Source organism: Strigops habroptila, chromosome 1, assembly GCF_004027225.2.
Source record: "Strigops habroptila isolate Jane chromosome 1, bStrHab1.2.pri, whole genome shotgun sequence".
In the NCBI taxonomy this organism is placed as follows: domain Eukaryota; kingdom Metazoa; phylum Chordata; class Aves; order Psittaciformes; family Psittacidae; genus Strigops; species Strigops habroptila.
Window position 1 is genome coordinate 75,550,379 of NC_044277.2, and position 24,194 is coordinate 75,574,572.

At 42.5% G+C, this 24,194-nt stretch overlaps 1 protein-coding gene across 3 annotated transcripts in view; it reads right to left on the minus strand.

Moving 5' to 3' along the window:
- Window positions 1-15,869: 15,869 nt before the first annotated feature.
- Window positions 15,870-24,194, minus strand: part of ANKH (ANKH inorganic pyrophosphate transport regulator) — a 97,333-nt gene continuing 89,008 nt past the window's right edge. For all 3 annotated transcript variants that reach the window (XM_030488360.1, XM_030488531.1, XM_030488443.2), the window contains 4 exons: window positions 21,163-21,292; window positions 20,005-20,128; window positions 19,319-19,418; window positions 15,870-16,968 (listed from right to left, as the gene is read on the minus strand). In XM_030488360.1, the coding sequence (XP_030344220.1) occupies window positions 16,852-16,968; window positions 19,319-19,418; window positions 20,005-20,128; window positions 21,163-21,292 (471 nt within the window). In that variant the 3' untranslated portion in view covers window positions 15,870-16,851. The remainder of the gene's footprint in view (window positions 16,969-19,318; window positions 19,419-20,004; window positions 20,129-21,162; window positions 21,293-24,194) is intronic.

The following is a 24,194-nucleotide window of genomic DNA, read 5'->3' on the forward strand; positions in this document are numbered from 1 at the left end:
GGGAATCATTTTAGCATATTTTCAGATATTAAATAGAAACATCCCACTTTCTATCACAGTGCTTTTAGTTGGGCTATCTGATTGCTTTTCAAAAAGCATGTAAGTATGTACTTTTCACTAAAAACAGTTGCAGTCTACACAAAGCTTTTATTTTGCCTGCCTTCGGTCTTCTAGCAAGAAAGATGTGTTAGAAAGTTAACGGGTACTTACCCTCCAGCTTCCTTTCTGTTGGGAGTGTACAGCAGCAGTTCCTTGTGTGAAGGAGAAGACAGGTTTGGGGGTCTTGCAGGGCTGGGAGAAGGGCAACAAAGTTGTGCGGTAACGTGTAGGAATGGTTGGCTGTGGGTAGAGTGATGTGCTGAACTAGTGACACAGCAGGCATAGTAGCAGAGCTTGGACAGGATTTGGGTTCAGAACTGTAACTTCATTCAGACAGCTGAGTTGAAGCTTGACCAAATCTTGGCCAAATTTACTTTTGTGTGGCAACAGCAGCCCTATTGTCACAAACTCATGAAGGAGGGTGAAGAGCGAGGTGGGAACTTGTATCTTGCCAGAATGGCAGACATGGTCATATATCCTGGTTTAGGTGTGAGAGGGAGCTCTTGCACTGTGCATCGAGGGCAGGGCTCAATTCTTGTGTTGCTAGTATTTAATAGCATTTTTTGCACAGTCCTTGCATCTTCTTGTCTTCTGCATGTACTTACCACTTATATGTTGAAGGCAGGATGTACCTAGCAGGCAGGATGGGACCAGGAACATTTGAAGATGGCCCAATGTACTTCATGAATGCTCCCTTTTTTGGTACCGGTGGAAGACAACAGGCAGCACATGCTGGAAGCCTGCCGCTACGTGAATGATTGGGACATTGACTAATGTGCTTCAAGCCAGAGAGATTCAAAGAGGATTTCCATTTATGAAGTTCTTGAGGGGGAGAATCTCAGCCTCTGAGAAATGGAAAGAAAATGTTATTAATTCCACAGGGCTGAAAGGGAAGTGTGGAAGGTTTAGCACTGTAGATTCCTCTTGGAGAAGGCAACTTTCTAGTCCCGTGTCCCTAGAACACTCGTTTCGGCATGGGTCCTATTAAGTAGCTCATACCTCTGTTCATGACTTCTATTTAAGTCAATGGGATGGCAGAAAACCACCCTGAGATGTACTCACCAGCTGCCTCCTCCAGAGAACTGTTTGCCCAATTTGCCCTGTTTTGGAATTGTGTGGTTTGGGGTTCTTCTTTTAGACACTTGCCCACTAGGTCTTTGATAGGATCTATTTCCTTTGGGCTACTGCAGCAGACAGCAGCTGCAAGGGGCTGCGGTAGGTAGGCAGCCTCTGCACACACTCATCGGTGTCAAGCTTTCAGTCTGATGAAAACCCAGTAATTTTTTTTGATTGCCAAAACCTCAACCCCCTCATTTGGTAGAAATTATATTATTATGTAGGCTGAAGGTGGTAGGTCTGTCCGTCTGTCTCCCTGTGCTTACCTTTCTAGAATAATTCTGCAAGTGTTTGTGGCTTGCTTGGACCAGTGTCCGTGTTAGACTTGTGTGCATCCACCCATCTTTTAGTGGGGGGGGGGGTTAAAAAAAAAAAAGGAGAAAAAGGGAAGGAAGAAGAAAGAGAAGGGTGGAAAAGGGAAAAAGAAAAGAAGGCAAAGAGAAGAAAAAAGAAAGAAGCAAATAAAGGAAAAGGGGAAAAAAGAAAAGAGAAAAAAGGAAAAGGGGGGGAAGGGGAAAAAAGGAAAAAAAGGAAAGAAGGGTGAAAAAAAGGAAAGGGAAAGAATAGAAGGGAAAAAGGAACGAAAAGGCAGGAAAGAAGGGGGAGGGGAAGAGGAAAAGAGGGAAAAGAAGAGAAGGGAAAGAAGGGAAGTACACAGGAGAGTAGCGAGGCGCAGCTGCAGTGCTCACGCCGCTGCTCCGGCCCTTCGTGGGGTGCGGTGCCGCGTTTCCCCGCACCGCTCCGCTCTGCCCGCAGCCCGCCCCGGCGTGTGCCTTCGGTGCTCACGCGGTTTGGCGTTGGGGCCGGCCCGGCAGGTGCCGCTGCAGGCGAGGGGAGGGCTCGGCCGCTGCCCTGGCGGGCACGGCACGGCGCGGGCAGCGCAGTCCCCGCACCTCGCCGCCGTGAGGTGGCGCTGGTGAGGTGCCGCCAGGTGCGGTGGCGCCTGGGCGCCTTCACCGCCACAGGAGCTCTGCAAGTGGAAGCGCAGCTGAGGCGTGCTGTGCGGTTCTGGATCGCTTACTGCCTGACACAAACGCGAGGCTGTGGTGTGTCAAGGGTAGTGCGTGCACTGAGAAACAGCGGGGATGGATCCTCAGATTGTCCAAGAGCAAATAGAGTAACTTTTAAATCACGGAATCATAAAATGGTTTGAGTTGGGAGGGACCTTAAAGATCATCTAGTTCCACCCCCCGGCCATGGGCAGGGACACCTTCCACCAGACCAGGTTGCTCCAAGCACTGTCCAGCCTGGCCTTGAACACTGCCAGGGATGGGGCAGCCACAGCTTCTCTGGGCAACCTGTGCCAGTGTCTCACCACCCTCACAGTAAAAAACTTCTTCCTAATATCTAATATAAATCCCCCCATCTGCCAGCTTAAAACTATTCCCCCTTGTCCTGTCACTACTTGTCCTTGTAAAATGTCCCTCTCCAGATTTCTTCTAGGCCCCTTTAGGTACTGGAAGCTGCTGTAACGTCTCCCCTGAGCCTTCTCTTCTCCAGGCTGAACAAGCCTGACTCTCTCAGCCTGTCTCCATAGGAGAGGTGCTCCAGCCCTCTGATCATCTTTGTGGCCTCCTCTGGACTCACTTGGGCAGGTCCACGTCCCTCTTGTATTGGGGGCCCCAGAGCTGGAAGCAGTACTGCAGGTAGGGTCTCACAAATAAACATGATAATAATCTTCTATTACTGCCTATACTGTGTTCCTGAACTGCTCAGATGACAGAAGTCACCTCTAACCGAAAGAGATGTATTCACTGCATCAATACACTAATGGATGTAACTGCAACACGCTTTATCTTTAAAGGCGGTGTGCTTGCTGGATTGCTTCTCTCTTTGTGTTTCTGAATGTTTTCTGCATCAGAAGACTTTTATTTTTGCATGAAAGTTTAAGAGAAATAATAAATTATGTTGAGCAAGGAGGATATACAGGATGGGTCATAAACTGCAAATTCTGTCCATTTCACTCAAAATTTTTATAGAGCCCCCTTCTCTGACTGAACTATTTTTCTTTAAGTGCTGTGTAACTTTTTGGCCTCTGTTTTACAGCAGAAGATCAGGGTGTTTTGCTGAAAGAGTGGTTCTCCAGAGCTCAAACTAAAGCTTGTGTTAGAGCCTGCTTCTTGCCCCTTCTAGGCAGGTTCATCTCTTGCTGCCAAAGTTTGGCTTCTGTGCCAGGTTCTAATGAACAGCATCACGAATGCACTTGCATTTTGGAGGATCGTGTGCTATTTTTCAGCATGCTGGCAAGCAGGAGTTAACAGCAGTTTCTGTTCTCTCACCTGAGTGTGTCCTTTGAATTTATGTTGTTGAGAAGGGGAGAAGAATCAGTAGTAAAATTTCTCCTCTGGGGTCATCATTTATCCACTTGGTTAATGGGGTCGAAATGAAAGAGGGAAGGAGACTTTTACAACTAAAACAATAAGAAACCCCCCAAACTTCAGGGAGTTAACAGTTTATTTCCCTTGCATTAAGTAGCACTTGCACAGTGGTGGTCCAGACTGTCTCCTGCTGTGTGCCTCAGACTCTCATCTTCTATTCAGGTCCCCTAAGGTCATCCCCAGAAAACACCCAGCTGGGGTGTCACCGGCCTCCTGCCCCTCCTGCAGGTATTACCACAGGGGGCTGGCATGCAGTGCTTACGTACTAGCTTTTAGTATCTAATATCAGTGTTACTTTTAGACTATGGAGTGGTTCCATGGTTTTCATTTACTGATGAGCCCTCTGTAGAGCTCTCTTCACTCAGATGTGCTGGGTTATGTCTTGCCAAACCATGCTACAAACAAAAAACCTCTTTTAAATAAACAAAATAATTGAGTGTGTTTTTAAAGGTTCTAGGTGATTGGAAAAAAAACTATTTAAAAAAAAAGAAGTTAATTTGGAACAATGCTTAGGGCTGTTCAAAGTAAATCTGTGATGGCTTCCACCACCACCTGGTCTGTAAGACAACCAGATGAAAGGTCCAGGTGTTACCATATCCTTTCATCACCCCATCCCATGGGTGCTTCATTCTGATGTGTCTGCCTTCCCGGCAAGAAGATGGAAAACAGCAACATGGAATATTCAAATGAAATGATGGTGTGAAATTTCCTCTGAAGTACTAGGATAAAAGGTGTAAGAGCTGTGGTTGTGACGGTGGTCCTGTCGCATTACAGAGGCTACCTTGTCATTGTGAGGCTTGCCACTGACACAGCTCGTTCTTGAAAGAAATGTTGCACTGAATGATGTGTGAATTAACTGCCAGCTTATGGTAGGTAGGCTTGGCATTGATCAATCTATTTTGACTGCAGGTTTGGAAGCACTGGCTCCAAATGCTTCTCTTCTTGAGACACAGGAAGATGTGCACCTTTTAAGCCACCTAGAGGAAGGAGGCTTGCTTTTCAAAGCTACAGAACAGCCTGTGTAGAGCATTAATTACTGCTTGACTTAATTCTGGTAACGTCTTCCTCAGCAGCCACTCACAGGCATTGGTTTTTCTCCCAGTGGGTCTCTGTGCCGTGTCGCAGAGTCTAGGAGAGTGTTCACTATGGTTGTCTGACACCTTGCTTAGAAGTGCCGTTACAGACAAGCCCTGCCAAAGGATGACAGTGGTGCTTCTGCTCTCTTTGAGCCATACCTCTGTTAGTTGCAGGATTTTTTCCCCTCTCTGTGGTAAAGGACCTGTTTTCTGTTCCCTGGCACAGAGCAGATTGGTCCCCAGCAGCAGCTACGCTATAGACCTCCAGCAAAGTCATGTTCTCCCACACCTTCCTCCCCCCTTCTATCATTGATTATTAGGCACGAAAGCAAATGCTGTGCAATACTGTCTGTGAGCAGGAGGGTCTCTCTCTGTGGTTGAGCACTCTTGTCTGAGGTCTGTGTGTGCCCTTTGGGGAAATAAACTAGTTCATATTTCAGTATACCTCATTGAGGAAGAGCTAATTGTCCTCATTACTGATGGAGGAAGAGTCAGAGGAGGATCTGCTGATGGGAAGGAAGGGAGGGAGGAAAGGAGAGGGGACTTTCGAGACTACAAGCAAAGAAGATGAATTAATGTGATTTGCCATAATAGTGCATGTCTTGCATTTAGCTGCTTGCGGTCTGGCCCTTTCTTGTTTAGGGATAGAGAAACAAAGCCTATGTAGTCCCTGAAAGAGAAGCTTAGTTTGAGAAAGTCAAACTCTCCTCATGTGGCTCTGTTTACACTTTGTGGCCGTGCTCAGCCTCCTCAAGATGAAGCAGCGTGGCAGTAATCCTCATACCTGTTTTCAGACAGGCCCTGGCCTTTCAAGCTGTGGTGATGAGGGCGGGCACCCGGAACCAGCAGGCACAAAGGCAGCATCTTTTCATGAGCCCTATCTGACACCCACCCGCTTCTTTTTCCCTTTCTATTTTCTACACTGTGGCCTCCCGCCAGGCCAGCACCCTCGGTAGGGAGAGCCGGACAAGGTCAGGCCACACTGTGCAAGCAGCCATGGGAGGCAGTGGCGGTGCCAGCAGCTAATGAGTGCGCGCCTGTGAGCAGCTAAGGGAGTTACTGTTTGCTGATGTAGACATCCTAATTATATTCTCAGCCCCGCTCGGCATTCCTGGTCTCCGGCAGGAATGTGATGAGACATTAGCCGATCCTTTCTCCAGCTGTGGCTGGAGAACGGGAAGGGGGAGCTGGACATGGCAAAAGCCACAGCCTGTTCAGGGGTCGCCGAAGGCTGCTTGGATGGCCCCTCATGGAGGGTCAGGAGAAACAGAGCTGCTGTTCCCAGCCCCATCACAGGGAAGACAGGGTACACCCTGTGGAGGCCAGGGGATCACTGATTCCTGCGCTGCAAGGGGGCATGTGGCCACAGATGGCAAGGGGATGAGAGGGTATTCAGGGAGCCCCAAGGAGAGGAGACAAGATGAGGCGGGCAGGATTTAAAGGGCTTACAAGGTGTGGGGGACCTTAGGGCAGGCCAAGCTTTAGAGATACAGGACGCTGGAGATTGCAGGCTACTTAAAATTGAAAATACAAAACAGTATGTGAGGCGGTCATCTTGTGGGCTGGAGAAGCTGGACTTCTCCCTGAGAGCATCATCTGGATCTCTGCTGTGGTCCAGCATGAGGAGAGCTGAGGCAGCAGAGTCTGGAGAGTGTCAGTCGCAGGTTATGAGCAAAGCTCTACCATCATACCTCTCCAAAATCTTTTTAAAAGCAGTGGCTGCTCAAGCGTTGCATCAGGAGAGACATTTAAGGCCGTGGTCACATATTCAGCCTTCTTGCTGGGTCCGGGTGGCTCAGATTCAGTCATTCATGAGTACCCAGGGGACACGTTCAAAATCAAACACTAAACATTTTTGGTTAAGGAATGTTTTCACAGCTTCGTAAGAACAGCTTTGGTGGCTTGCCAGATGGATGGATGAAGCATCTTCTCATGACATCTGAGTTTGCCCTGGCCTGATGAAAATAATGCTCTCCTTTTAAGTACTAAGTGTCTATTCAACAGGAATGCTAAAAGTTTTAGAGTTGGTGTGGAAAAAGTATTCTGACCATGGTATTCCCATATCAACAACACTTGGAGGCGTTGTAGAAATAGCGACCTTGTCTTGCATCATTTTATGGATACCCTTGGATTTCATTAACTTGAAGTTAAGATGGTTGGCAGCATCATGCTCATAGTTCAAGAACAATTTGCCTGTTGGACTAATTTCTCACCAGGAGGTATATTTTGATTGTTCCAAATGAGATGGGGACTTTAGACCATGTCAGATTATCAGAATTAATAAAACAGAAGCAATCAGAATCATGAATCATATGCAAACTGTTAGAACTTTACTTAAAGTAATTAGAGTATGAAAGCTATTGGACAATACTGGAGCACAGATCCCCCCGAAAAGAAAGCATAGATCATTCTTTTTAACAATGCAAAAACATACATCTCTGTAAATACATAAACAGCACTCAATTTTAATGCAACATGTACTTTTATACTTTTGACCTTAGCAGTCATTTTAAAAATGTACAAAGTTTTAACCTTCATTGGTTTTTTTTAGAGTTTAAAGAAAACCCACATGTTTAAAGCAAAGCAAAATGGCCATTAAGAAAAACAAACCAGTAGCTTTAGGATGTGTACAGATTACAGAAAGTAACATTTATTTTGAAAGAAACAAAATGGAATTCTACAAGTATGACAGAAAATGATGCATGAGGTAACATTTCATTTAAAATCTAGAATCCCTGTACTGTAGTCCCGAACGGTGCTCTGGCTTGACACCTACAGTCCTTGCAAAATTGACTTGTTTACGTAGTAGAGGATAGCTATTAGGCACACTGCTTTGCATAAGGACAGCTTTATCCTGAAAGAAAGAATCTGACACTGAAAGATATTCTGAAAGAAATGAAAACCAAGTGATACCTCTCAGGTGAAATATGCATTTGCCTAGTTTTCAGATTTGCCTTCAAATTACAGAAATTAACTGAAAAAAATGGTGCTTTTTCTCTCCAGAAAGGTGTTTTGAGAGTTTACTTTAATCCCAATGCAACTGCAGCATGCCCTAAAGTGTAGCCAGTTACTGCTCTTGCCTCTTTCAGTGTTGTAAGCCTGCTGAGAACAGGACAAGATGTTGTCCTGCAGAATATGCCATGGTCAGAGGTCCAGGTCAGGAAAAGACAAGGCCCCCCCAAATTCCCTTCCCTTCTTCCCCAAGCAAGAGTTTTCAGACTTTGGGCTGCCCTTTTTTGGATGCTGCATCCAGACACTACTCCCCGCTCCCAATTTTAAAAGTATTTTAATGAAACTAAAAACAAGTCAATTTTAGAGAACCCAAAGGCACAATTAGAACATGCAAATATGAATTCAGTATTTTTAGGCATTTCTGTGGCACTGTTCCCTGTAGTATCCAAGCATCTTTCACCAGCATTAGTGAATTCTATTCTTTCAGCACCTCTCTGAGATTGGAGAACCTTCTGTCCTTGTAGTATAACTCTACAAATGGTGCTATCTGACCTCATATGATGTGGTCAAAACTATCTTGAACCTTGGTTCAGAAACTGCATCTCCTTTGAGATGACTGAGAGACTTTCTGGAGGTTGCCTCTATACAATTTAGTTCTCCTCCATGATGATTTCCTGCTGTGAAGACAAAACAATCCAAATTGTCCTCATCTTCTGCTCTGCCCTTCAGCTTTTGCTCAACCTTCTTAGTTTCTAGAGTGACCTTGTGGCTGGCCCTGCTTAAGTACACGAAGGTGGAAAAAGCAAGGTATGTGAAGCTTGCTTCTCTATTGCAAAAGGCGTGATAAAGTTTGCTGTCTTTTGTGTTCCTAGCACTATAAAATTCATCTTTATCTAGTAACTAGTATCTGGTAACACTGCCCGATAACCTTTAAAGGCCAGTGAACCTTTCAGTAAAGATGATCAATAGAGGGGTTACGGTTCTCTCTACCTACCAGTATGGTCCTAGCAGGGTAATGCAGTGTGGGGTGATTGCAAAAGACACTTCAACTCCTTCATTTGTGGCCATCTCTCCCTCTCTCTCTACATATACACACTCACTCCTCCACACTCACTTGCTCACATGTGCTCCTCCTTGGGGACTCCCAGAAGCTTTCTGTCCAATATGGATGCAGCAAGGCCTTCCCAAAGCTTGGGAACACTGTGAGGCTGTGCTGCCCAAGAACCAGTAAGCACATTTCAGCCATTCCACCATGCAGAGTTGAGTCCTTGGTCTCCAGTTTGGATTTCTGTGGCCTGGAGCAGCAACATGCTCTGCCAGCATTGCAGAACAAATAACACAAGCAGCACAAGGGTGTCCAACACTGCCTGTAATCCCAACTTCAAGTCTACCAGCAACAGACAGCATCTATTTCTCCTCCTCCTCCCAACAGCCAGCTCTGGGGAGGATCACTGCCACCAGCTCATGCCCAGTGGAGGAATGACAAGCCATCACACCACATACTTCTGGAGTTCTATGCTTCCTGCCTCAAGCCACCCTCCCTTTCAGCAGATGAGCTCTAGGATCCTCCAGCCATGCCTGTGTCTCTTACCACAAAGCCTCCATAGGTTCCTGGCTTCAAGAAAGAAAGGTGGAGGCAGCAACACGGAAAGCTGATCTAAAGTAACAGAGCAGTGACAGTAATGTTCTGAAACATCAAAACCTGACATGATCTAAGCTTGATTGCCTTTGCGATGGTGGTAGGGTTTCTGCCCAGTTTAACAACACAGGTTAAATTTTGCATCTTGTGCATTTCCTTTTGAAAAATATACAAGATATTGCAGGTAGGTTTTTATTAAACCTAAAGTAAGTGAAGTGCACTTCGAACTGTTAGAGAGTGATTAGATTTATTTTTAAAAGCTTGTTGATGGTCATAAGAAAGGGTATGTCTTCTACAAAAATGCGTATGCACCTTCACCTTCTTTGGAGGTTTTGCTTTTGCAATTTTGTGGTGCTTGCAAACTCTGCAGACAGAATCAGTTGATCTAAGTAACCAGTAAACTTACAGCCTGTAGCCTTGCAACTGTTTCGTTATAGCTTAGGAAGAATTTTTTGTTTATTGTAATAGGAAAAAAAAAAAAAGCAGAGTTACATTAGTGCTGCTTCAGAGAGCAAACTACAAAGTTGAGCAATGCATGTTAGTTCCAGGCTCTGCTGGTTTCTGCATGTGTACATACACTTTACTTTCCACCAGGCAGTATTCTCATTAAAAGTTAATGCAGTTAAAATTTATCTTTTTTTTTTTTTTACAATTTGCATTTTTTTCTTTGCTTTTCTGTTGCGTTTTTGCTGAATTATGAATAAAGCTGTTGTTCCAATTTTAAAATACATCTTTTCCTAAGAGGGGATTTATATGCTCTCATTTGTAGGTAGGCCAAGCTGTTTTATGACATAAATGCAAGTATTTACTTTGCATTACCTTGATTACAAAGAGAGTTGTCAGAAAGGGTAGGGTTTTTTTAATGCTGAATGATGCACATGAAGAGAGATGGGAGGAAGCAGGTAATAGATGCAATTGCTTGCTAGTTCCAGGCGGTCTTGCTTAGAGAGTTAATTGGAAAAGTGCAGTACAGTGCTCAAATATTTCATCTGCAGATACAATAGCTTATTTTTGCTTTGCCCTCCTTGTGGGCTCCCAGAGGGTGGGAGGGTACTCTACAGCTGGCTCTGCAATATGAAAGGTTTGTCGTCAGCAAAAGAATCTGTGCAGCTCAGATTTTTGCTCAGATATCTGCATTGTCGAGCCCTAGTAGGCACTGTCTCTCAACCCTAACTCCAAGCCTAAAAAAGGCAAGCATTCTTAAGTCCCTTAAGAGGAAGGGACCTCTCTAGGTTCCTGATTGAATCAGAGAACAATTTAGCTCAGAAGGGGACTGCAGGCAGTCATCTTATCTTTCCCCAAAGCAGGGCCACCTTAGACACTGGATCAGGCTGCTCATGTCCAGCTGAATTTTGAACTTAATGGATTGTTCCTGTTAATCAGGCTCTCCAGCTCATTAAGTTGTGAAATACATGAAGTCTTGTGTTGCTCAGTGCTTCAAACTGTTCTGCGCTGCTCTGGGGATGCAGTGCTAACTTTGCTGGAGAAGTTTGGGTTGTGGTCTTATGGATCCTTAGAAAGTCACAAAGTGGCTGGAGTTAGGTAATGAACTTTAATTAATTCTTTTCATTCTTGTTTTTAAACAAAGACTCCCAGCAATTCCTGCTACTTCGTGACTCTCCTTTTCACCTTAGCAAAACAGATGAGTAAAAAACAGTCCATCAAAGAAAAGTTTTGTTGTAAGCTACTTTTTAATCACAGCACTACTTGACATTCAGTCAGCATGACAATTACATTTTCCTTCTCAAAATGCCAACAGACAAAGTAAGCCTAGCAGGAGCCTTCAGAAGAAAATAAGGAAACATCTCAAGATGCTGAACTAGGAATGACAGAAAATAATGATGAGGTAAAACTAATAAATTTATTTGAGCAGTGACAGGCTTGGTAATACTAAGGAAAACTATCCCCTCAGGGTTACGAAGACAATAGAACACCTGAAAATATACCCCAATTCTCCTGTTTTACTGAGATAGGGTGGATATCTTGATGATGAAATGCTGAGACTGAAGTTTACTCTCTAACAGTACAATTAACTTGCACAAGCTGCAGCCAAAATGCCCTTCTGTGCAAGTACGCGCTCCAAGCCAAGCTTAAAGCTTGATTTCTCGGCCCCCATATTTTGTCTTTGGCCTTTTTGTTCAGAAGGTGCCAATTACTGAGGAGTCTGGCAATGGTTTTGCTGAGGAGTGCATCTATGCACTGACAACCGAACTTGGCTCTCCAAAGCAAATCTATGCAAGTTGTCCAAACCCAAGCGGGGAGCCAGGGCTCCCCTGCACCCTGCACCCCCCTGTTGCTCTGCACTGGTGCTACAGGGAGGGGCCATGCTTGGACTGAGTTTCCTGCTAAGCTGACAGTTCTGCTCCCTTTCAGGACACTGTCAGACTGCAACTAAACACAGTGTGTTGCAGGGTGCAGAATAAATATGGAGCTCCTCTTCTCACTGGGGCTCTGTGATGAGCCCCCACAGGCTGCTCTGTACTGCACCACCCCTCTTCACAGGAGCTTTCTCCCTTCAAAAAATATGGTATTCTGCACTTGAATTCTAGTAAAAAAGCAAACATGAACGAGAGAAGAGAATCCTAACATTTTATGGTTAAGCTGGTATTTGAGAAATGCTGATTTGATACCAAAACTGAGATGATTTTGTCTTGTGTTTAAGTGATGTTTATGTGACATTTCCCCAGTGCAGCCCTGCCAGTTACTCAGAAACACAAGCTATGTAGTGCCTCTTTTCTGCATGTTATAAAACCTGCATGCTGATTTATTTCTGCTTGAATAATCTTCTAATATGTTTCATACTCCTCTCTCTGACGGCTCCTCCATTCAGAAACCAAAATACTTAAAGGTGGTGTCTCATGGATGCATCGCTCCTCACCCTTCAGTTCCTCCTCCAGGCAGCTGAAAGGTGAGGAGCACTTCTGACCTCTGGTTCACACCTCTCCATGCCATGCTGTTGTCTTTAGGATGGATATACAATACCCATAAGCTTTGCAACATGTCCTTTTTCTCTCCCATTCCAGCTTACTGATATAAATCATGCTTTAGCTGCTGGTATAAGGTCTGCTGAAAGGGTGTCTTTTTTACACCTTTATGTAGCTTTAAATTGAAATTTTTCTTTAAAATGGCTTAGTATTAGTCCCACATTAAGAGCATGTTTAGATTTGAATCCTTGATCCAATGAACCATACAAATGCTGTAATAAAAATGCCCGTGCAACACCCTCCTATACACACCCATATACATATGCATGGCTTTCCAATACACTAATGACTACTGCAACTATACCCAAATAACACCCAGCTGCACTCAAACCTGTGCTGATCACACCACAACCACAAAACCTCAGTGAGAGACAGAGCTGATGATGCCACCTTGCCATCCCCTGCACTGTCTTGCATTTCGCCAATGCTGGCGGTGGGGCTGGGATGCGGGAGCCACAGGATGCCCTGTTCGCATTGCCACCTTGCAGCCCAACACCAAACTGTGCCCAGTGACTCCGGCGCCTGGGCCTGAAAGCATCTTTTCTCCCTTCTTTTAAAGCACGAGGCGCCATCCCACAAAAGAAGGCGCTCTTGCCTTCAAAAGGTTTCTGTTCATGGCCTGCCCTGAATCGGCTGCATTCATCAGCTTGCCCTCTGTCTCGGGCTGCTCCCTCTCTGGCTGCAGATTCGGCAGAACACCGAGCAAAAGCCAGATATAAATCTCTCCCGCTCAAAGGAAATATTTAGCAGCAAAATGAGTAGAAGACAAAAGACTTCTCTGTTACTCACCCGATCCTCTCACTCAGGGTGGCTCTATCTAACAAGCGGGCAACTGAGCGCTCCTGCCTGGAGTGGCTGTGCCAGGGGATGCCTGGGAACCTGCTCGTGTGCCCAAATGGCCTCAAGCACTGGCTGGGAAATGCAGAGCTTTTTCCATCAAGTCCACTGCTTGGTAAGCATGAGAGGCCTGCTTAGGGAAGTGAGGGAGGAGTAAACCCCAGTGTTTCTCCTTAATTCTGCAAAAGGAAAACTCAAGACAAGTTAACACAATTTTATGTACATATTAAAAGCCAAGGAACATTAATCCACAGCTTATGAGCGTTCTTATGAGTGTTCTGCTCTTACTTCCAGCTGTGCAAGCTGTTCTGAAACTTAAGGTGCAGGATGCAGATCAACTTTGTTCCTCTTTTTACTGTACCTTCAATTGTATAATTCAGTAATTCTCAAGAAAAGTCTGGAAAGTCCAAGTCTCTATGTGAGTTGACTCTATGTGAGTCTCTATTGAGATGACTGTGCTCCAGCTCTTCGACACAGAAACTTAATAGGTTTCTACTGTAAAATATTTATCGCAGAGATAGTAGCCATTTCATAAGCAATAACACAAGAGAGCCTGCTAAGCCATTTTACTAGAACTCAGAAGAGTCCTTTTGGGAAGGAAGAGGTATAGGACAGAGCACACACCAGCGTCTGCCTGACAGAGACCCTGGAACCAGTGGCAGCCTGACTGGGGCTTTTAGCTGAGTTGGTCAGCTGCCTGCTTCCAGCTGCTAACCCATCACCCTGGCTGTTTAAGCAGCCCAGCTGAATTTGCCACAGACCAGGAGCTGGAGCAGTGAGGTTTCAGGTGGTCACTGCAGCTCCTGGCAACAGTACCCAGAAGCTGAGCCAGGGGCTGCAGGGGACATGCTGAGCATGCTGCCTGCCCATGCAGTGAGCACCCAGCCCGGCCTGGCATGAGGGGCTGCTCTGGACTCGCTCATTACAGAAATGTCAGCGTGTTTTGTTAATCCAGCAGAGCAATGTAAAGAAATACATGACCTGCAGGAAGCAGAAAGAGATGCAATGCTGGAATTCTTGCCCAAATCCCACCACTCCTGTGCTCATTCAGGATCTTGCAAAGTAAACAACTATTAAGTGTTACCCACACAACTGAAAATTTATCTTTGGCAACACCGTTAGTTTAGCTCCGTATGACCAACACTTCAGTTCTTTGTATTTGTTCATCTTCTATCTAAAGCAAAAAGTTCATGTAATTTGTTTTCAAAGTTTTACTTTTTGGTGCAATTATTACCTTGAAACTACATCAGTAATGCTCAAAATTCTTCAAAAATACTGCCGTTTGAATTTTACTCAAGAAATATTACACAAAAATATTTTCTTGCTTTATCTCTACAGTTCCTGAAAAACTGCATCTTGTGGACTTGGGTACAAACATACTGGAGAAATCAAAACCACTTGAATAGAGAAGACCTCAAATGGCCACTGTGTCTGTGACAGTCTATATACACATTATATACATATGACTGTTTGAGAGAGCCTGTATTCATGAATGTGTGCAGTGTACGTACTGCACAAAGTTAATTTGTTTGAGGTTTTTTTTTTTGATTTTTTTTTTTTTTTTTAAACCGTTGTCAGAAACAAGAACAAACTTGTGGTGGCACAGAAAACATGCGGCTACTGGATTTAGTCTTACCCTCCTAGTGCCACTGCTCATTAACCATGAACTGATTTTGCAAATCTGTCATTCAACACAATAATTCCTACATTTTTTCCTTATTGCATTTGTACATGTAACAAATTGGTACAAATGTTTACAATAAAATGTAAAGTTCATTGATACAATGCCTTTCATGATGGCCGTAACTGGTTACTAGCCAACTCTGTAGCTGTTTTAGAGACGTTTTTAGCTGAACTTGGAAAAATAGGAAATGTATTGTAGCTTAAAATAAATGTACATAATATACAATATATATATTTATACACATGTGTATGTCCACATACACATATATCGATAGAACATTTAAAGTAATGTTTAGTTTTGATCAGTTCTCTGAGTGCTGGGACTACCTGGCAAATAAATCTAGAAATGGAATTTGTCCACAATTAAATAATAATTTCCACAACTTAGAAAAATATACTTTGACTAAATAAGGTTTTAAATTAACTGATTTATGGATATAGCCTGGAGGATAACAGTTTCCAGACTGTGGCATGATTAAATCTGAAAGAACCCGAGCGACTACAAACTGGTAACGAACGCTGCCCCGCAGCCAAAGTGCACAGAAATATGAGCTGCTGCTGCAGCCATCATCAGTGGCACCCAAACCCTCTCTGGTCTGGCCACCTTTTATATACGCTTCACTTCCACCTGATACAAGTTGCCCACCCAACCTCATGCTCTGTGATTTAAGGCCCACTTCAACCACAACCACACAGTGCCTGCCGTCTTCCCCAAGTACAGCACTTGCTGACTGATGTGAGCAGATTCCCACTTCCACACAACTCTTGCCTTGAGAACTAACATATAATCACAGTCCCTAATTAATGACTTGGAGGACCATCAGTACTTGAGCTTCACCATACAGATTTTGATCTACTGCATAGGTAAAAATATTATAGCAAAACATACATAGATGTGTGTGTGTATATATAAGTATGTATACATAAACACAGTGTGTGTGAGTATGTGTACATCTCTACGTTTCATGGAGCTATGTGTAGTAACATGATATACCATGGTATCCTGCAAATGTTATCTGATCTTTTCAAATATATAGGCACCAGAAATAAGTAGAGCAAATCAACCTTTCAACATTAAAGTTAAATCAGTGGACAAGAACTTTGGTAAAGCTTGTCAATATTTATTTCTTTTTAATTCGAATACAGTCAAAGTCTATCAGTTGCCATCACCCTCTTCACAAGAGGAAAGTGCATGTCTTTTTTTCTAAAGAAAATTATACGTAAAGTGGGAATAACGATTCAAGAAAATTCTGAATTAAATGTTTATATTTGTCAAAAGACTATTATCTTTCTGACGGAATGAAAGCTAAATAGAGTTCTTGTCCTGTGTACATTTTATTTATTGTATGCATATATATATAAATATATATATATGTATGTCTCTGTTTATGTACCTGTGTGTGTATATACACATCCACACACTTTTAACATGAGAGAGGAACCTGTTCTTCTCCACTTTGTATGTGGAGACTTACATGTTCCTGTCTTGTACCCTGTGCAGTATAAGCTCTAGTGATGAGGCCAAACAAAAAGATATAGTTTACCATAGTATATTAGTTTATGTAGCAAAGTCATTTTCAAGCAAGTAAAATAAAGCTCTCTATTCCAAACTTCTTTTCCTTTGCATTTCTCATAAAGAAAAGGAAGGAAAAGCAAAGAGGGGAGGGAGTAGGATTCTGGCAGTAGCACTGAGCCAGTGGCACGTGTGCGTGTGCGAGCGTGCAAGCGCATGCATGCACGCACACACACACATGCACAGAGAGCAGGGCTTTGGTTGACAAATGCAGATTGTCCAGAGAAGGTGGATGCATAAGGAAGACTCTACAGTGATGCAATTGTATCTTTTATGTTTGCATGGAGTGAGAAAACAGATTCAATTGGAAAAAAAAGAGAAAAAGCGAAGACCTCTTTTTAGGTCCCTCATCAGTGAGAGCATACTCAGTATGCTAGAGAATTTATCTGAAACCTTTTAAATCAAGGCCTCTTTATTACAAAAATAAAAACGAACAAACAAAAATTATGAGAGACGACAAGCTGCTGAAGTGTCACTCCAATCGTCCCTGCAGAGAACAATTGCATCCCATTTATTATTCATTCTCTTCTCTCATTTCTACGATGTCTGTCATTTCCTCTGTGTGAGGCATGTCGGTCATTGCAGAGTCTTCACCTTCTGTAGCTGTTTCATTCTCATTCCGCTTCTTTTTCTAGATTGAAACAAGCATTCAGAAACCTATCAGTAAGTTGTGCATGGACACAGTCCTATGGACTTTAAGCACTTGGAGAAGTGAGGTGGGAATAATGTGTTTTTTTTTTAGAGTATGTTATTAAAAGCTAGAATATTTGTGTCATAGTTGTGGCTTGTCACTAATAACTTGGCTAACTTAGAAGGTTTCCATAACCTTCTGGGGCTCAGCTTTCTCCTTTCTAACATAAATGCAATAATAGAGGTATTTCTTATGCTAAGCGACAGCCAAAACAGGCTTCAGCATGACTGGAGGGAAGAGAGCATCTGGAATCTTTTACATCACAGACTTTACATTAAAAGAAAAAAACAAAGAAAACAAAATAAAAACATGAGAGAAGGTAAGCTGTTCTAGGGGGGAGACAGAGGTGCCAACCTAGTTTCTCAAATGTCAAACTTCAGGAATTTTACAAGATGTGAGCACTCTGGCTTTTCTTGGTATTGCTGATCCACTGTGATCCCCACCCCACCAAGGCCAAAAATATTTGCATATTTTTGGCTAGCAGGAGCAGGAGGGCATTCAAAAGCCCTATGATTCATCCAGGATGTCCTGGATTAGTAAAGCTAAGAAGCATTCAGCTCCACTACAAAACAAGTTGAAGCATCTGTTCCTTATTACCCGTTTCTCAGCAGGCTGACTAGTTTTACAGAAAACACTTGTACAGCTGACAAAAATTCCCCCCCAGGTATAATTGATTCAGCTGAGATGGGCATATCAGAGTTTTCAAAATTTCTACACAGCACTTGATTTGCAGCTCTCAAACACTGCCCACTTATTACCACTGTAGGTGAAACAAGTTGTATACAGCTACCGGTTGGCTCTGCCACTGTCACACTGGCTGTTGAGACAATGCTGTCATCTACATACTAATTCTGCTAAGGGAATAAATTAGGTTGACACAGTTATTATTACTACTACCTGCACTCATCACTGCAAAAAATTAAGCACCATGTCCCTGGCCAGAAATACTCTATAAGCTACTACTGAAACAAGTGACGAGGAGCCCAAACAGATAAATGAAACCACAGGCCAAGAACAGCTATTTCAGTGTCTACAGGTTTTACTCTTTGGTTCTCAAGAAAAGCATGACAGACTAATCATGACAGAGATCAAGGTCTTCTATTTTCTTACGAACTTCGTACAGTTTGGTCTATTGCCATGGCCTGCACTGTTAATGCATATCAAAACTGGGTTTAGTTTGTTCCAACAGAAGGCTTTTTGATATTCCATCTTCTGTATATTTTTGCTAAGAACAGAAGCAGTGGGCATCTTAACTTGGCCCTTAGTAAGAAGTCTCATTTAAAAAAAAAAAAAAAGAAGTAAATGCATAGATTATATTTTCCACTTCCATCCACAGAGTCCTTCTACACTATGGAATGCCGCATACGCTATGCCATTTCTGCTTGAAGTTGGACCTGGTGCCCTACACAATGCCTTGAACACATAACTGGAAAGACATAACATGCAGGTACTGTGATGTATCCAGTCACCCAGCCAACATTTATCCTGTATTTGCCTTCATTTAGTGGAATATTCCTTGAAACCCATGTACCACTACTACTTTGTACATGCAGGATCATAGTGTATGAAATTAGTAAAAGCATGCCTAGGAGAAACTCTCGCCTATTTCAGTATTTGTAAGCGCTTATCCTCTACTGCTGCAGGAGTATATCTGGTTTTAAGCCACTTCTTTAGATGGAAAAAAAAAAAAGTAAGCAACTGTACTTTTCGTCCACTTTCAGCAGAGCTGGTTTTATAAAGAAATAAAAGTATACATATAGATATATACACACACACATAGAATCATAGAATCAACTAGGCTGGAAAAGAGCTTTAAGATCATCAAGTCCAACCATTACCCCAGGACTGCCAAGTCCACCACTAAACGATATATACATATACAGATACATATACGTATGATAAGCTTGCATGAGTAGTTCCTATGTCTACATAAAGAAGCTATGTTGTAGGGTAGTAGCTGATCTACAGCACAAAGTAAGTGGTGGTAAGGACATGTTATCCATGATATCTGTATGTTTTGAGGAGCAAGAGGTTTACTTCAGACCAGCGTGTGCCATAGCCTCATCCCATGGCCTGAATGCCCACTAGCAGCTGGAGTAAACCTTTTGGTTTTATTTCAACCCAAAGAGTTCCTAAGTTGCACATTCTTGAGACTGCACCGGGAAGCAAACCAAATTCAGTAAGTGGGGATGCTGGGGTGTTACATTTCAAAAGTGAGCTTTTAATCTGAACTAAAATCCACTATATTCATCAACCACTTTCACCCTATCCTGCAGAGCCTTATTCTTACCTGTTTCCGATAGACGTAACAGGCTGCTATTGCAACCATGGTTGACTCTCCTACGAAACCAGCTAAAAGGGATCCTACTCCAAGAGTGGCTCCATGAACTCTGTGGGTGCCATAAAAAGAAAGTAGTCATGGTTACGTGAGAATGCATGATTCGTCATTTTATTTTCCCATATAGAACCAATTTGTTGTTAGAAATAGTTCCTTTAAAGACATAATACACTGGCAAAGAGAATAAATGGTATTTTAAAGTTTTTTTTTGTTTCTTAATGGCTTCACTGTTAAGTAAAAGAACCATATTCTGAATGAAATTATGGACTAAGAATTTGAAGTCTTGTACAGAGTGCTGTAGAATAGATTATTTAACTTATAAACAAGACATTCTTCCATTATCTTTCTTAACAGTGCACTTAATAGCATGGAAATAAATTCCCCTTAGGACATGTTTTTGCCTCTTTGACATCTGCATATTTTTTCAAAAGGGACATCACTATTGTGCCTGCCTAGAGCAGTCACACTCGTGAATTTGTAGATGTTTATTTTCTGGATATTGACACTATTTAGGCTTTATATTATAGTTAGTATTTGGGGAAAATGTTCTGAGCTATGCAAATTCAGTTATCAAGTGACAGGGAACAGAAATGAAGAGGAAAGCAAACCCATCAGATCTGTGGAAAATAATGATTTACCCCAAATAAGGCAGCACAATGAGACTAGCAATGAGGACGATAATCCGCAGCACTGAGCTGGGTGCCAGCACAAATGTCTTCTTCAGAGTCATCAGCCAACCCGTCAAGTGTGCTCTGACAGTCACTGTTTGTAAACAGGGGAAGGAGAAGGAATGGGAAGAAAGGAAGGCAAGAGTAGTAAAAAAAGTCAGTCATCTCATCATGAAGCTTTTTCATGCAGAGAGCACTGTTCCGAAATAACCCTCATGAAACTCGTGTCTGGTAACTTTGCACGTTGGGAAACCCCACTAGAAATTAAGATCTTGTATCCAAATTGCTTTACTATACTGATTTTTTGGAAAGGAAAATAAAAAACAAAAACAACAGGCCAGTTACAGACAGCCATCCTTCCTAAGAGCTGCTCTCTTCAACCAATGTATTAGACGGTCTATTCTGCTTTCTTCGTTAAAAACCCTACCCCCTTTCCTAAAGAGAAATCATACCAAGGAAGATTTTCCATCTAGTTCCTATGTGGTACAGGATATAACAGCTAGGCACTAAAAAAAAGGTATCTACATGTACCTATTCTTATGTTTGTAGTTTAGCTTTATTACAAAAGTATCTTGTCATATAAGCAGAAAACACTACATGATGTAGCATTTAATTATGTAAGTTAGAATTTTTTTGAGGGGAAACATTTTGATTATGGCTGTCAAGCTTGTCTCTCTCTTGACTACGGGCATTAACTTTTATTCTACATTGTTTATGCTCTGATGATATCTGAAAACGTCACTGAGTCTGGCAGCTGAAGGGGAGACTAAAGCAGGTGATGTTACTGTGGAGGTGGTCCTAGATGCTATTCCAAATAGTTAATTTCAGTTTTGGCACACATGTATTGCCATTCATGTGTGTGGTTTTGGTCAGCTAAAATAGACTGAATTCAGGCTTCACTTTGACAGTCAGAAATCTGCCTAATGACAGACTGCTCTTACCGCAATATTTATCTGGACCATAGATGTAAATGGTCTTGCTCTACACCAGCTTCAATAAAAATGGTGTTACTTATGCTAGGCATGCATTTAGCCACTCTTGTATGTAGAGCCATGCCAGAATCTATGACCATGCCTCACAGCTGGTTTGATTTTGAGGTTACAGAGTTCTTATTTTCTTGTTTTTTACCTGGAACTGGAAAGAAGGAGAAGATGCGCAAAGGAACAACACACAGCTCTGCAAAAGCAAAGTCGACTCCAATTATGTCAACTAAAATCTTCTCTGACACGTTTGGCGTCCAAAACATCACAAAACAGAGCTAGGAAGAACAAAATTAAGTAACGTTTACATTTCAGAAGGGAAGCACAACAGAAGATAGGCCTTCCTGGTTTAAAACATTTGTTTACTGATGGATAGATAACTACTGATGATAAATATACATATATTTATAATTAGCTCGCATTCAAATACGCAGAGTATACAAGTGTACGTAAAATGACATGTTAATTTCAGAACCAAATCCTACTCTTCATGTTCCTTGCATACCAAGACTGAGGCATATAAAAAGAATTTTTATGGCACCTGCAAATGGTTGTACTTGAATAGTCTCATTGTTACAAAAACAGTAAGAAACTTAATTTTTATAGTATTTGCCCTGGTTAAGACATCCATATTCCAAAACAGATTATCAAATGTTTTACTAACTAAAGATTTGAAGTACTCCAAGACCAAGAGATCTGACCTAAACCTAAGACTAGAGGTTTAAATGCACTGCTGATACTAGTATTGTTGGTATGTAACATGCCTAATTAGCAAGGCAAAGGTGCTCAGCATAGTCCTGCAGACAGTGTGCTCAGGCCACAAATCCACTAAGTCTTGTTATTTTTACTAAAGAGTATGCTGTTTAGTCCGTATATGAAAGGAAAACATCCATAACAACCCTGCAACAAATCGTACAGCAGTAGAATGCGTTGTTTAATATTTTAGTCAGTTCTGAGACAGGGCTCCAGTTGGAGCTGAGGGGGCTGCTGGCAGCTGGCAGGTCCAGCTTCAGTTCAAGGCACTCACTGAAGAACAGTGCTGACAGCCCCTACAAGGTTTTTATCTGTCAGAAGGGATACCTGACATCCTTTCAAGTACAACTACTTTGTTATTTAAACAACGTAAAAACTTGGGTTTGTGGTTAAAAAAGTTATTTTCTTGCCAGGTTACAAACTGGTGTAACAGGTGAAGTATGCGCACTGGCTGTACAATAGTAAGACTCTATAACTACTCTCTTACAATTTAGCCTACAAGCTAATATCGTAGTATCTAGCTTTTCTCTTTTTATCCAGTTGTCACATCCCTGCATATTCAGACAGCTTTTAAAGCTAGTCTGTGAAGTCCTACAACCTCCAAGACAGCTGGGATTGCACTCTCATTCTTTGGTTGTGTGCCAAAGATTGCCCTTTCTGTTTAGGCTACAAGCACCCAGATGCACAAGTTTCCCAAGGCTTGAGACTGAGTGGCCCATGGAAGGTCTCATGTTCTGACCGCCTATGCAGTCAGAACAAGACATGTCACCTTCCTGCAAAAAGGTTCATCTTCAGTTTTCTTCTCCACTTCTTAGGGTAGAAGACACTATTTATTTTTCACAACTGAATGTTTTACTTGACTAATTTGATGCTATCTTGCAGTGTATGTCCATCACCTATACACGGAATAGTAAGTGGAGCGACGTAAGAGCAGAAGACAAATAAACTGAGCATGGATTCTTGTCTGCTTTAGCCAGCACTTCTCTCTCCCTGCCAAATTGCTTGTACAGGGTACAACAGAAGCAGAGGGGACAATCTAGAGCAGAGGTTGTGTGGTTGAGAATCTGGTTATTAGAAAGTAACCATACAGCAACAAAGCAGACTCGTTCATTGTTGCAGACACCATTAGGCAGACTGCAGTGATTTGTACTCTCACTGCAAATGACCTGTAAAGCAATCATATGGGGCATATTTTGTCAAATCTTTCTTCAAAGTCCAATAAAGAAGATAAGACACAAAGATGTCCACTCTTCAGTTATAATTTGCTGCTTTCATAAAAGCAAAGACCTTTACGCTGCTTGTACTGCACAGTGCCATTAGCATCCTACTAAACAGTGTAGTTACTGCTGCTGCAGGAGCCCATGCATTTATGCTAACAGTGGAGTCTACCCACTGCTAGCAAAGGCAAATAGAGCAGTGTTTTCCTTCTGACAAAGTATTCTAACATGGTTAGACAGGCAAGCAAATAAATGACCAAAAGCATTGTTCTCAATCTTGTTCTCTTTGAAGTTAAAATTTGTTTCTGGTCTTGGTAAGAACAGAGTCAATCTCCATCCAGCTGCTACGGGAGGAAGGTCAGTTTGCAAATCAGGGGTAATGACTTATACCCAGGTGGTGTGCGGTCATTCCTCCTCAGCTGCTGCAAATTGCAGTCTTGCCCACTCCCTACCCCCCCGATCAGCAGTCAGTGCTGATAAACGGCTTCAAAGAGCACTTGTTATATAGCAGCTGGTGGGGAAAGACATTGGTGACTGCTAAGCTGAAGAATCAGCAGCTTGAGGAGGTGAGGCATGGCAGCAGAAGGACTTTCTATTTCTGTCTCAGCGTGTTTCCATCTTTTTCTGGTTGTGATGTTGATAATTAGTTTCATTTTGCTAAGAGATTCCTCTCTGTCATCTTATGAGCAGATGATATTCTCATTGCCCACAGGGAGCAAAGCCTCAGGAAAAGAAATGAATGCTTTGCATCATGCAAGTCCTATGCAATTTAACTTCTAGAGTGCTTACAACTTGGGAAATTTCTGTATTATTTCAAAGACAAATTCAAAATGTAGTGTGTGTGGGAAAAATAGGTCCTACTTCAGGAAAACAGTAACACTAAAGATGCAGAAGAGGGAAAGATATTTTGGCTGCTGATTTTATTACAGATAAAGTATACTGAAAATAGGATGAAGTCTTAGCTTTTTTGTGATGCTGAGTGGTCTCTACAGTGTTTATGAAAGTGAAGACTTACAAGAAAGGAGACCAGAGCAGATGATAACAGATGAAATGATGCAAGTAGTATGGTGAAACAGGGAGCGTGACATGCAGAATCAGAGATGCAGTCTACTGGGTCTTACTTGGAGTAAGCGGTGCTAATTTCAAGATTTTTAGGAAATGTTTACCCACAGTATGTCTCCTATCTCTTAGTTAAATGCTGTTTCCCCCT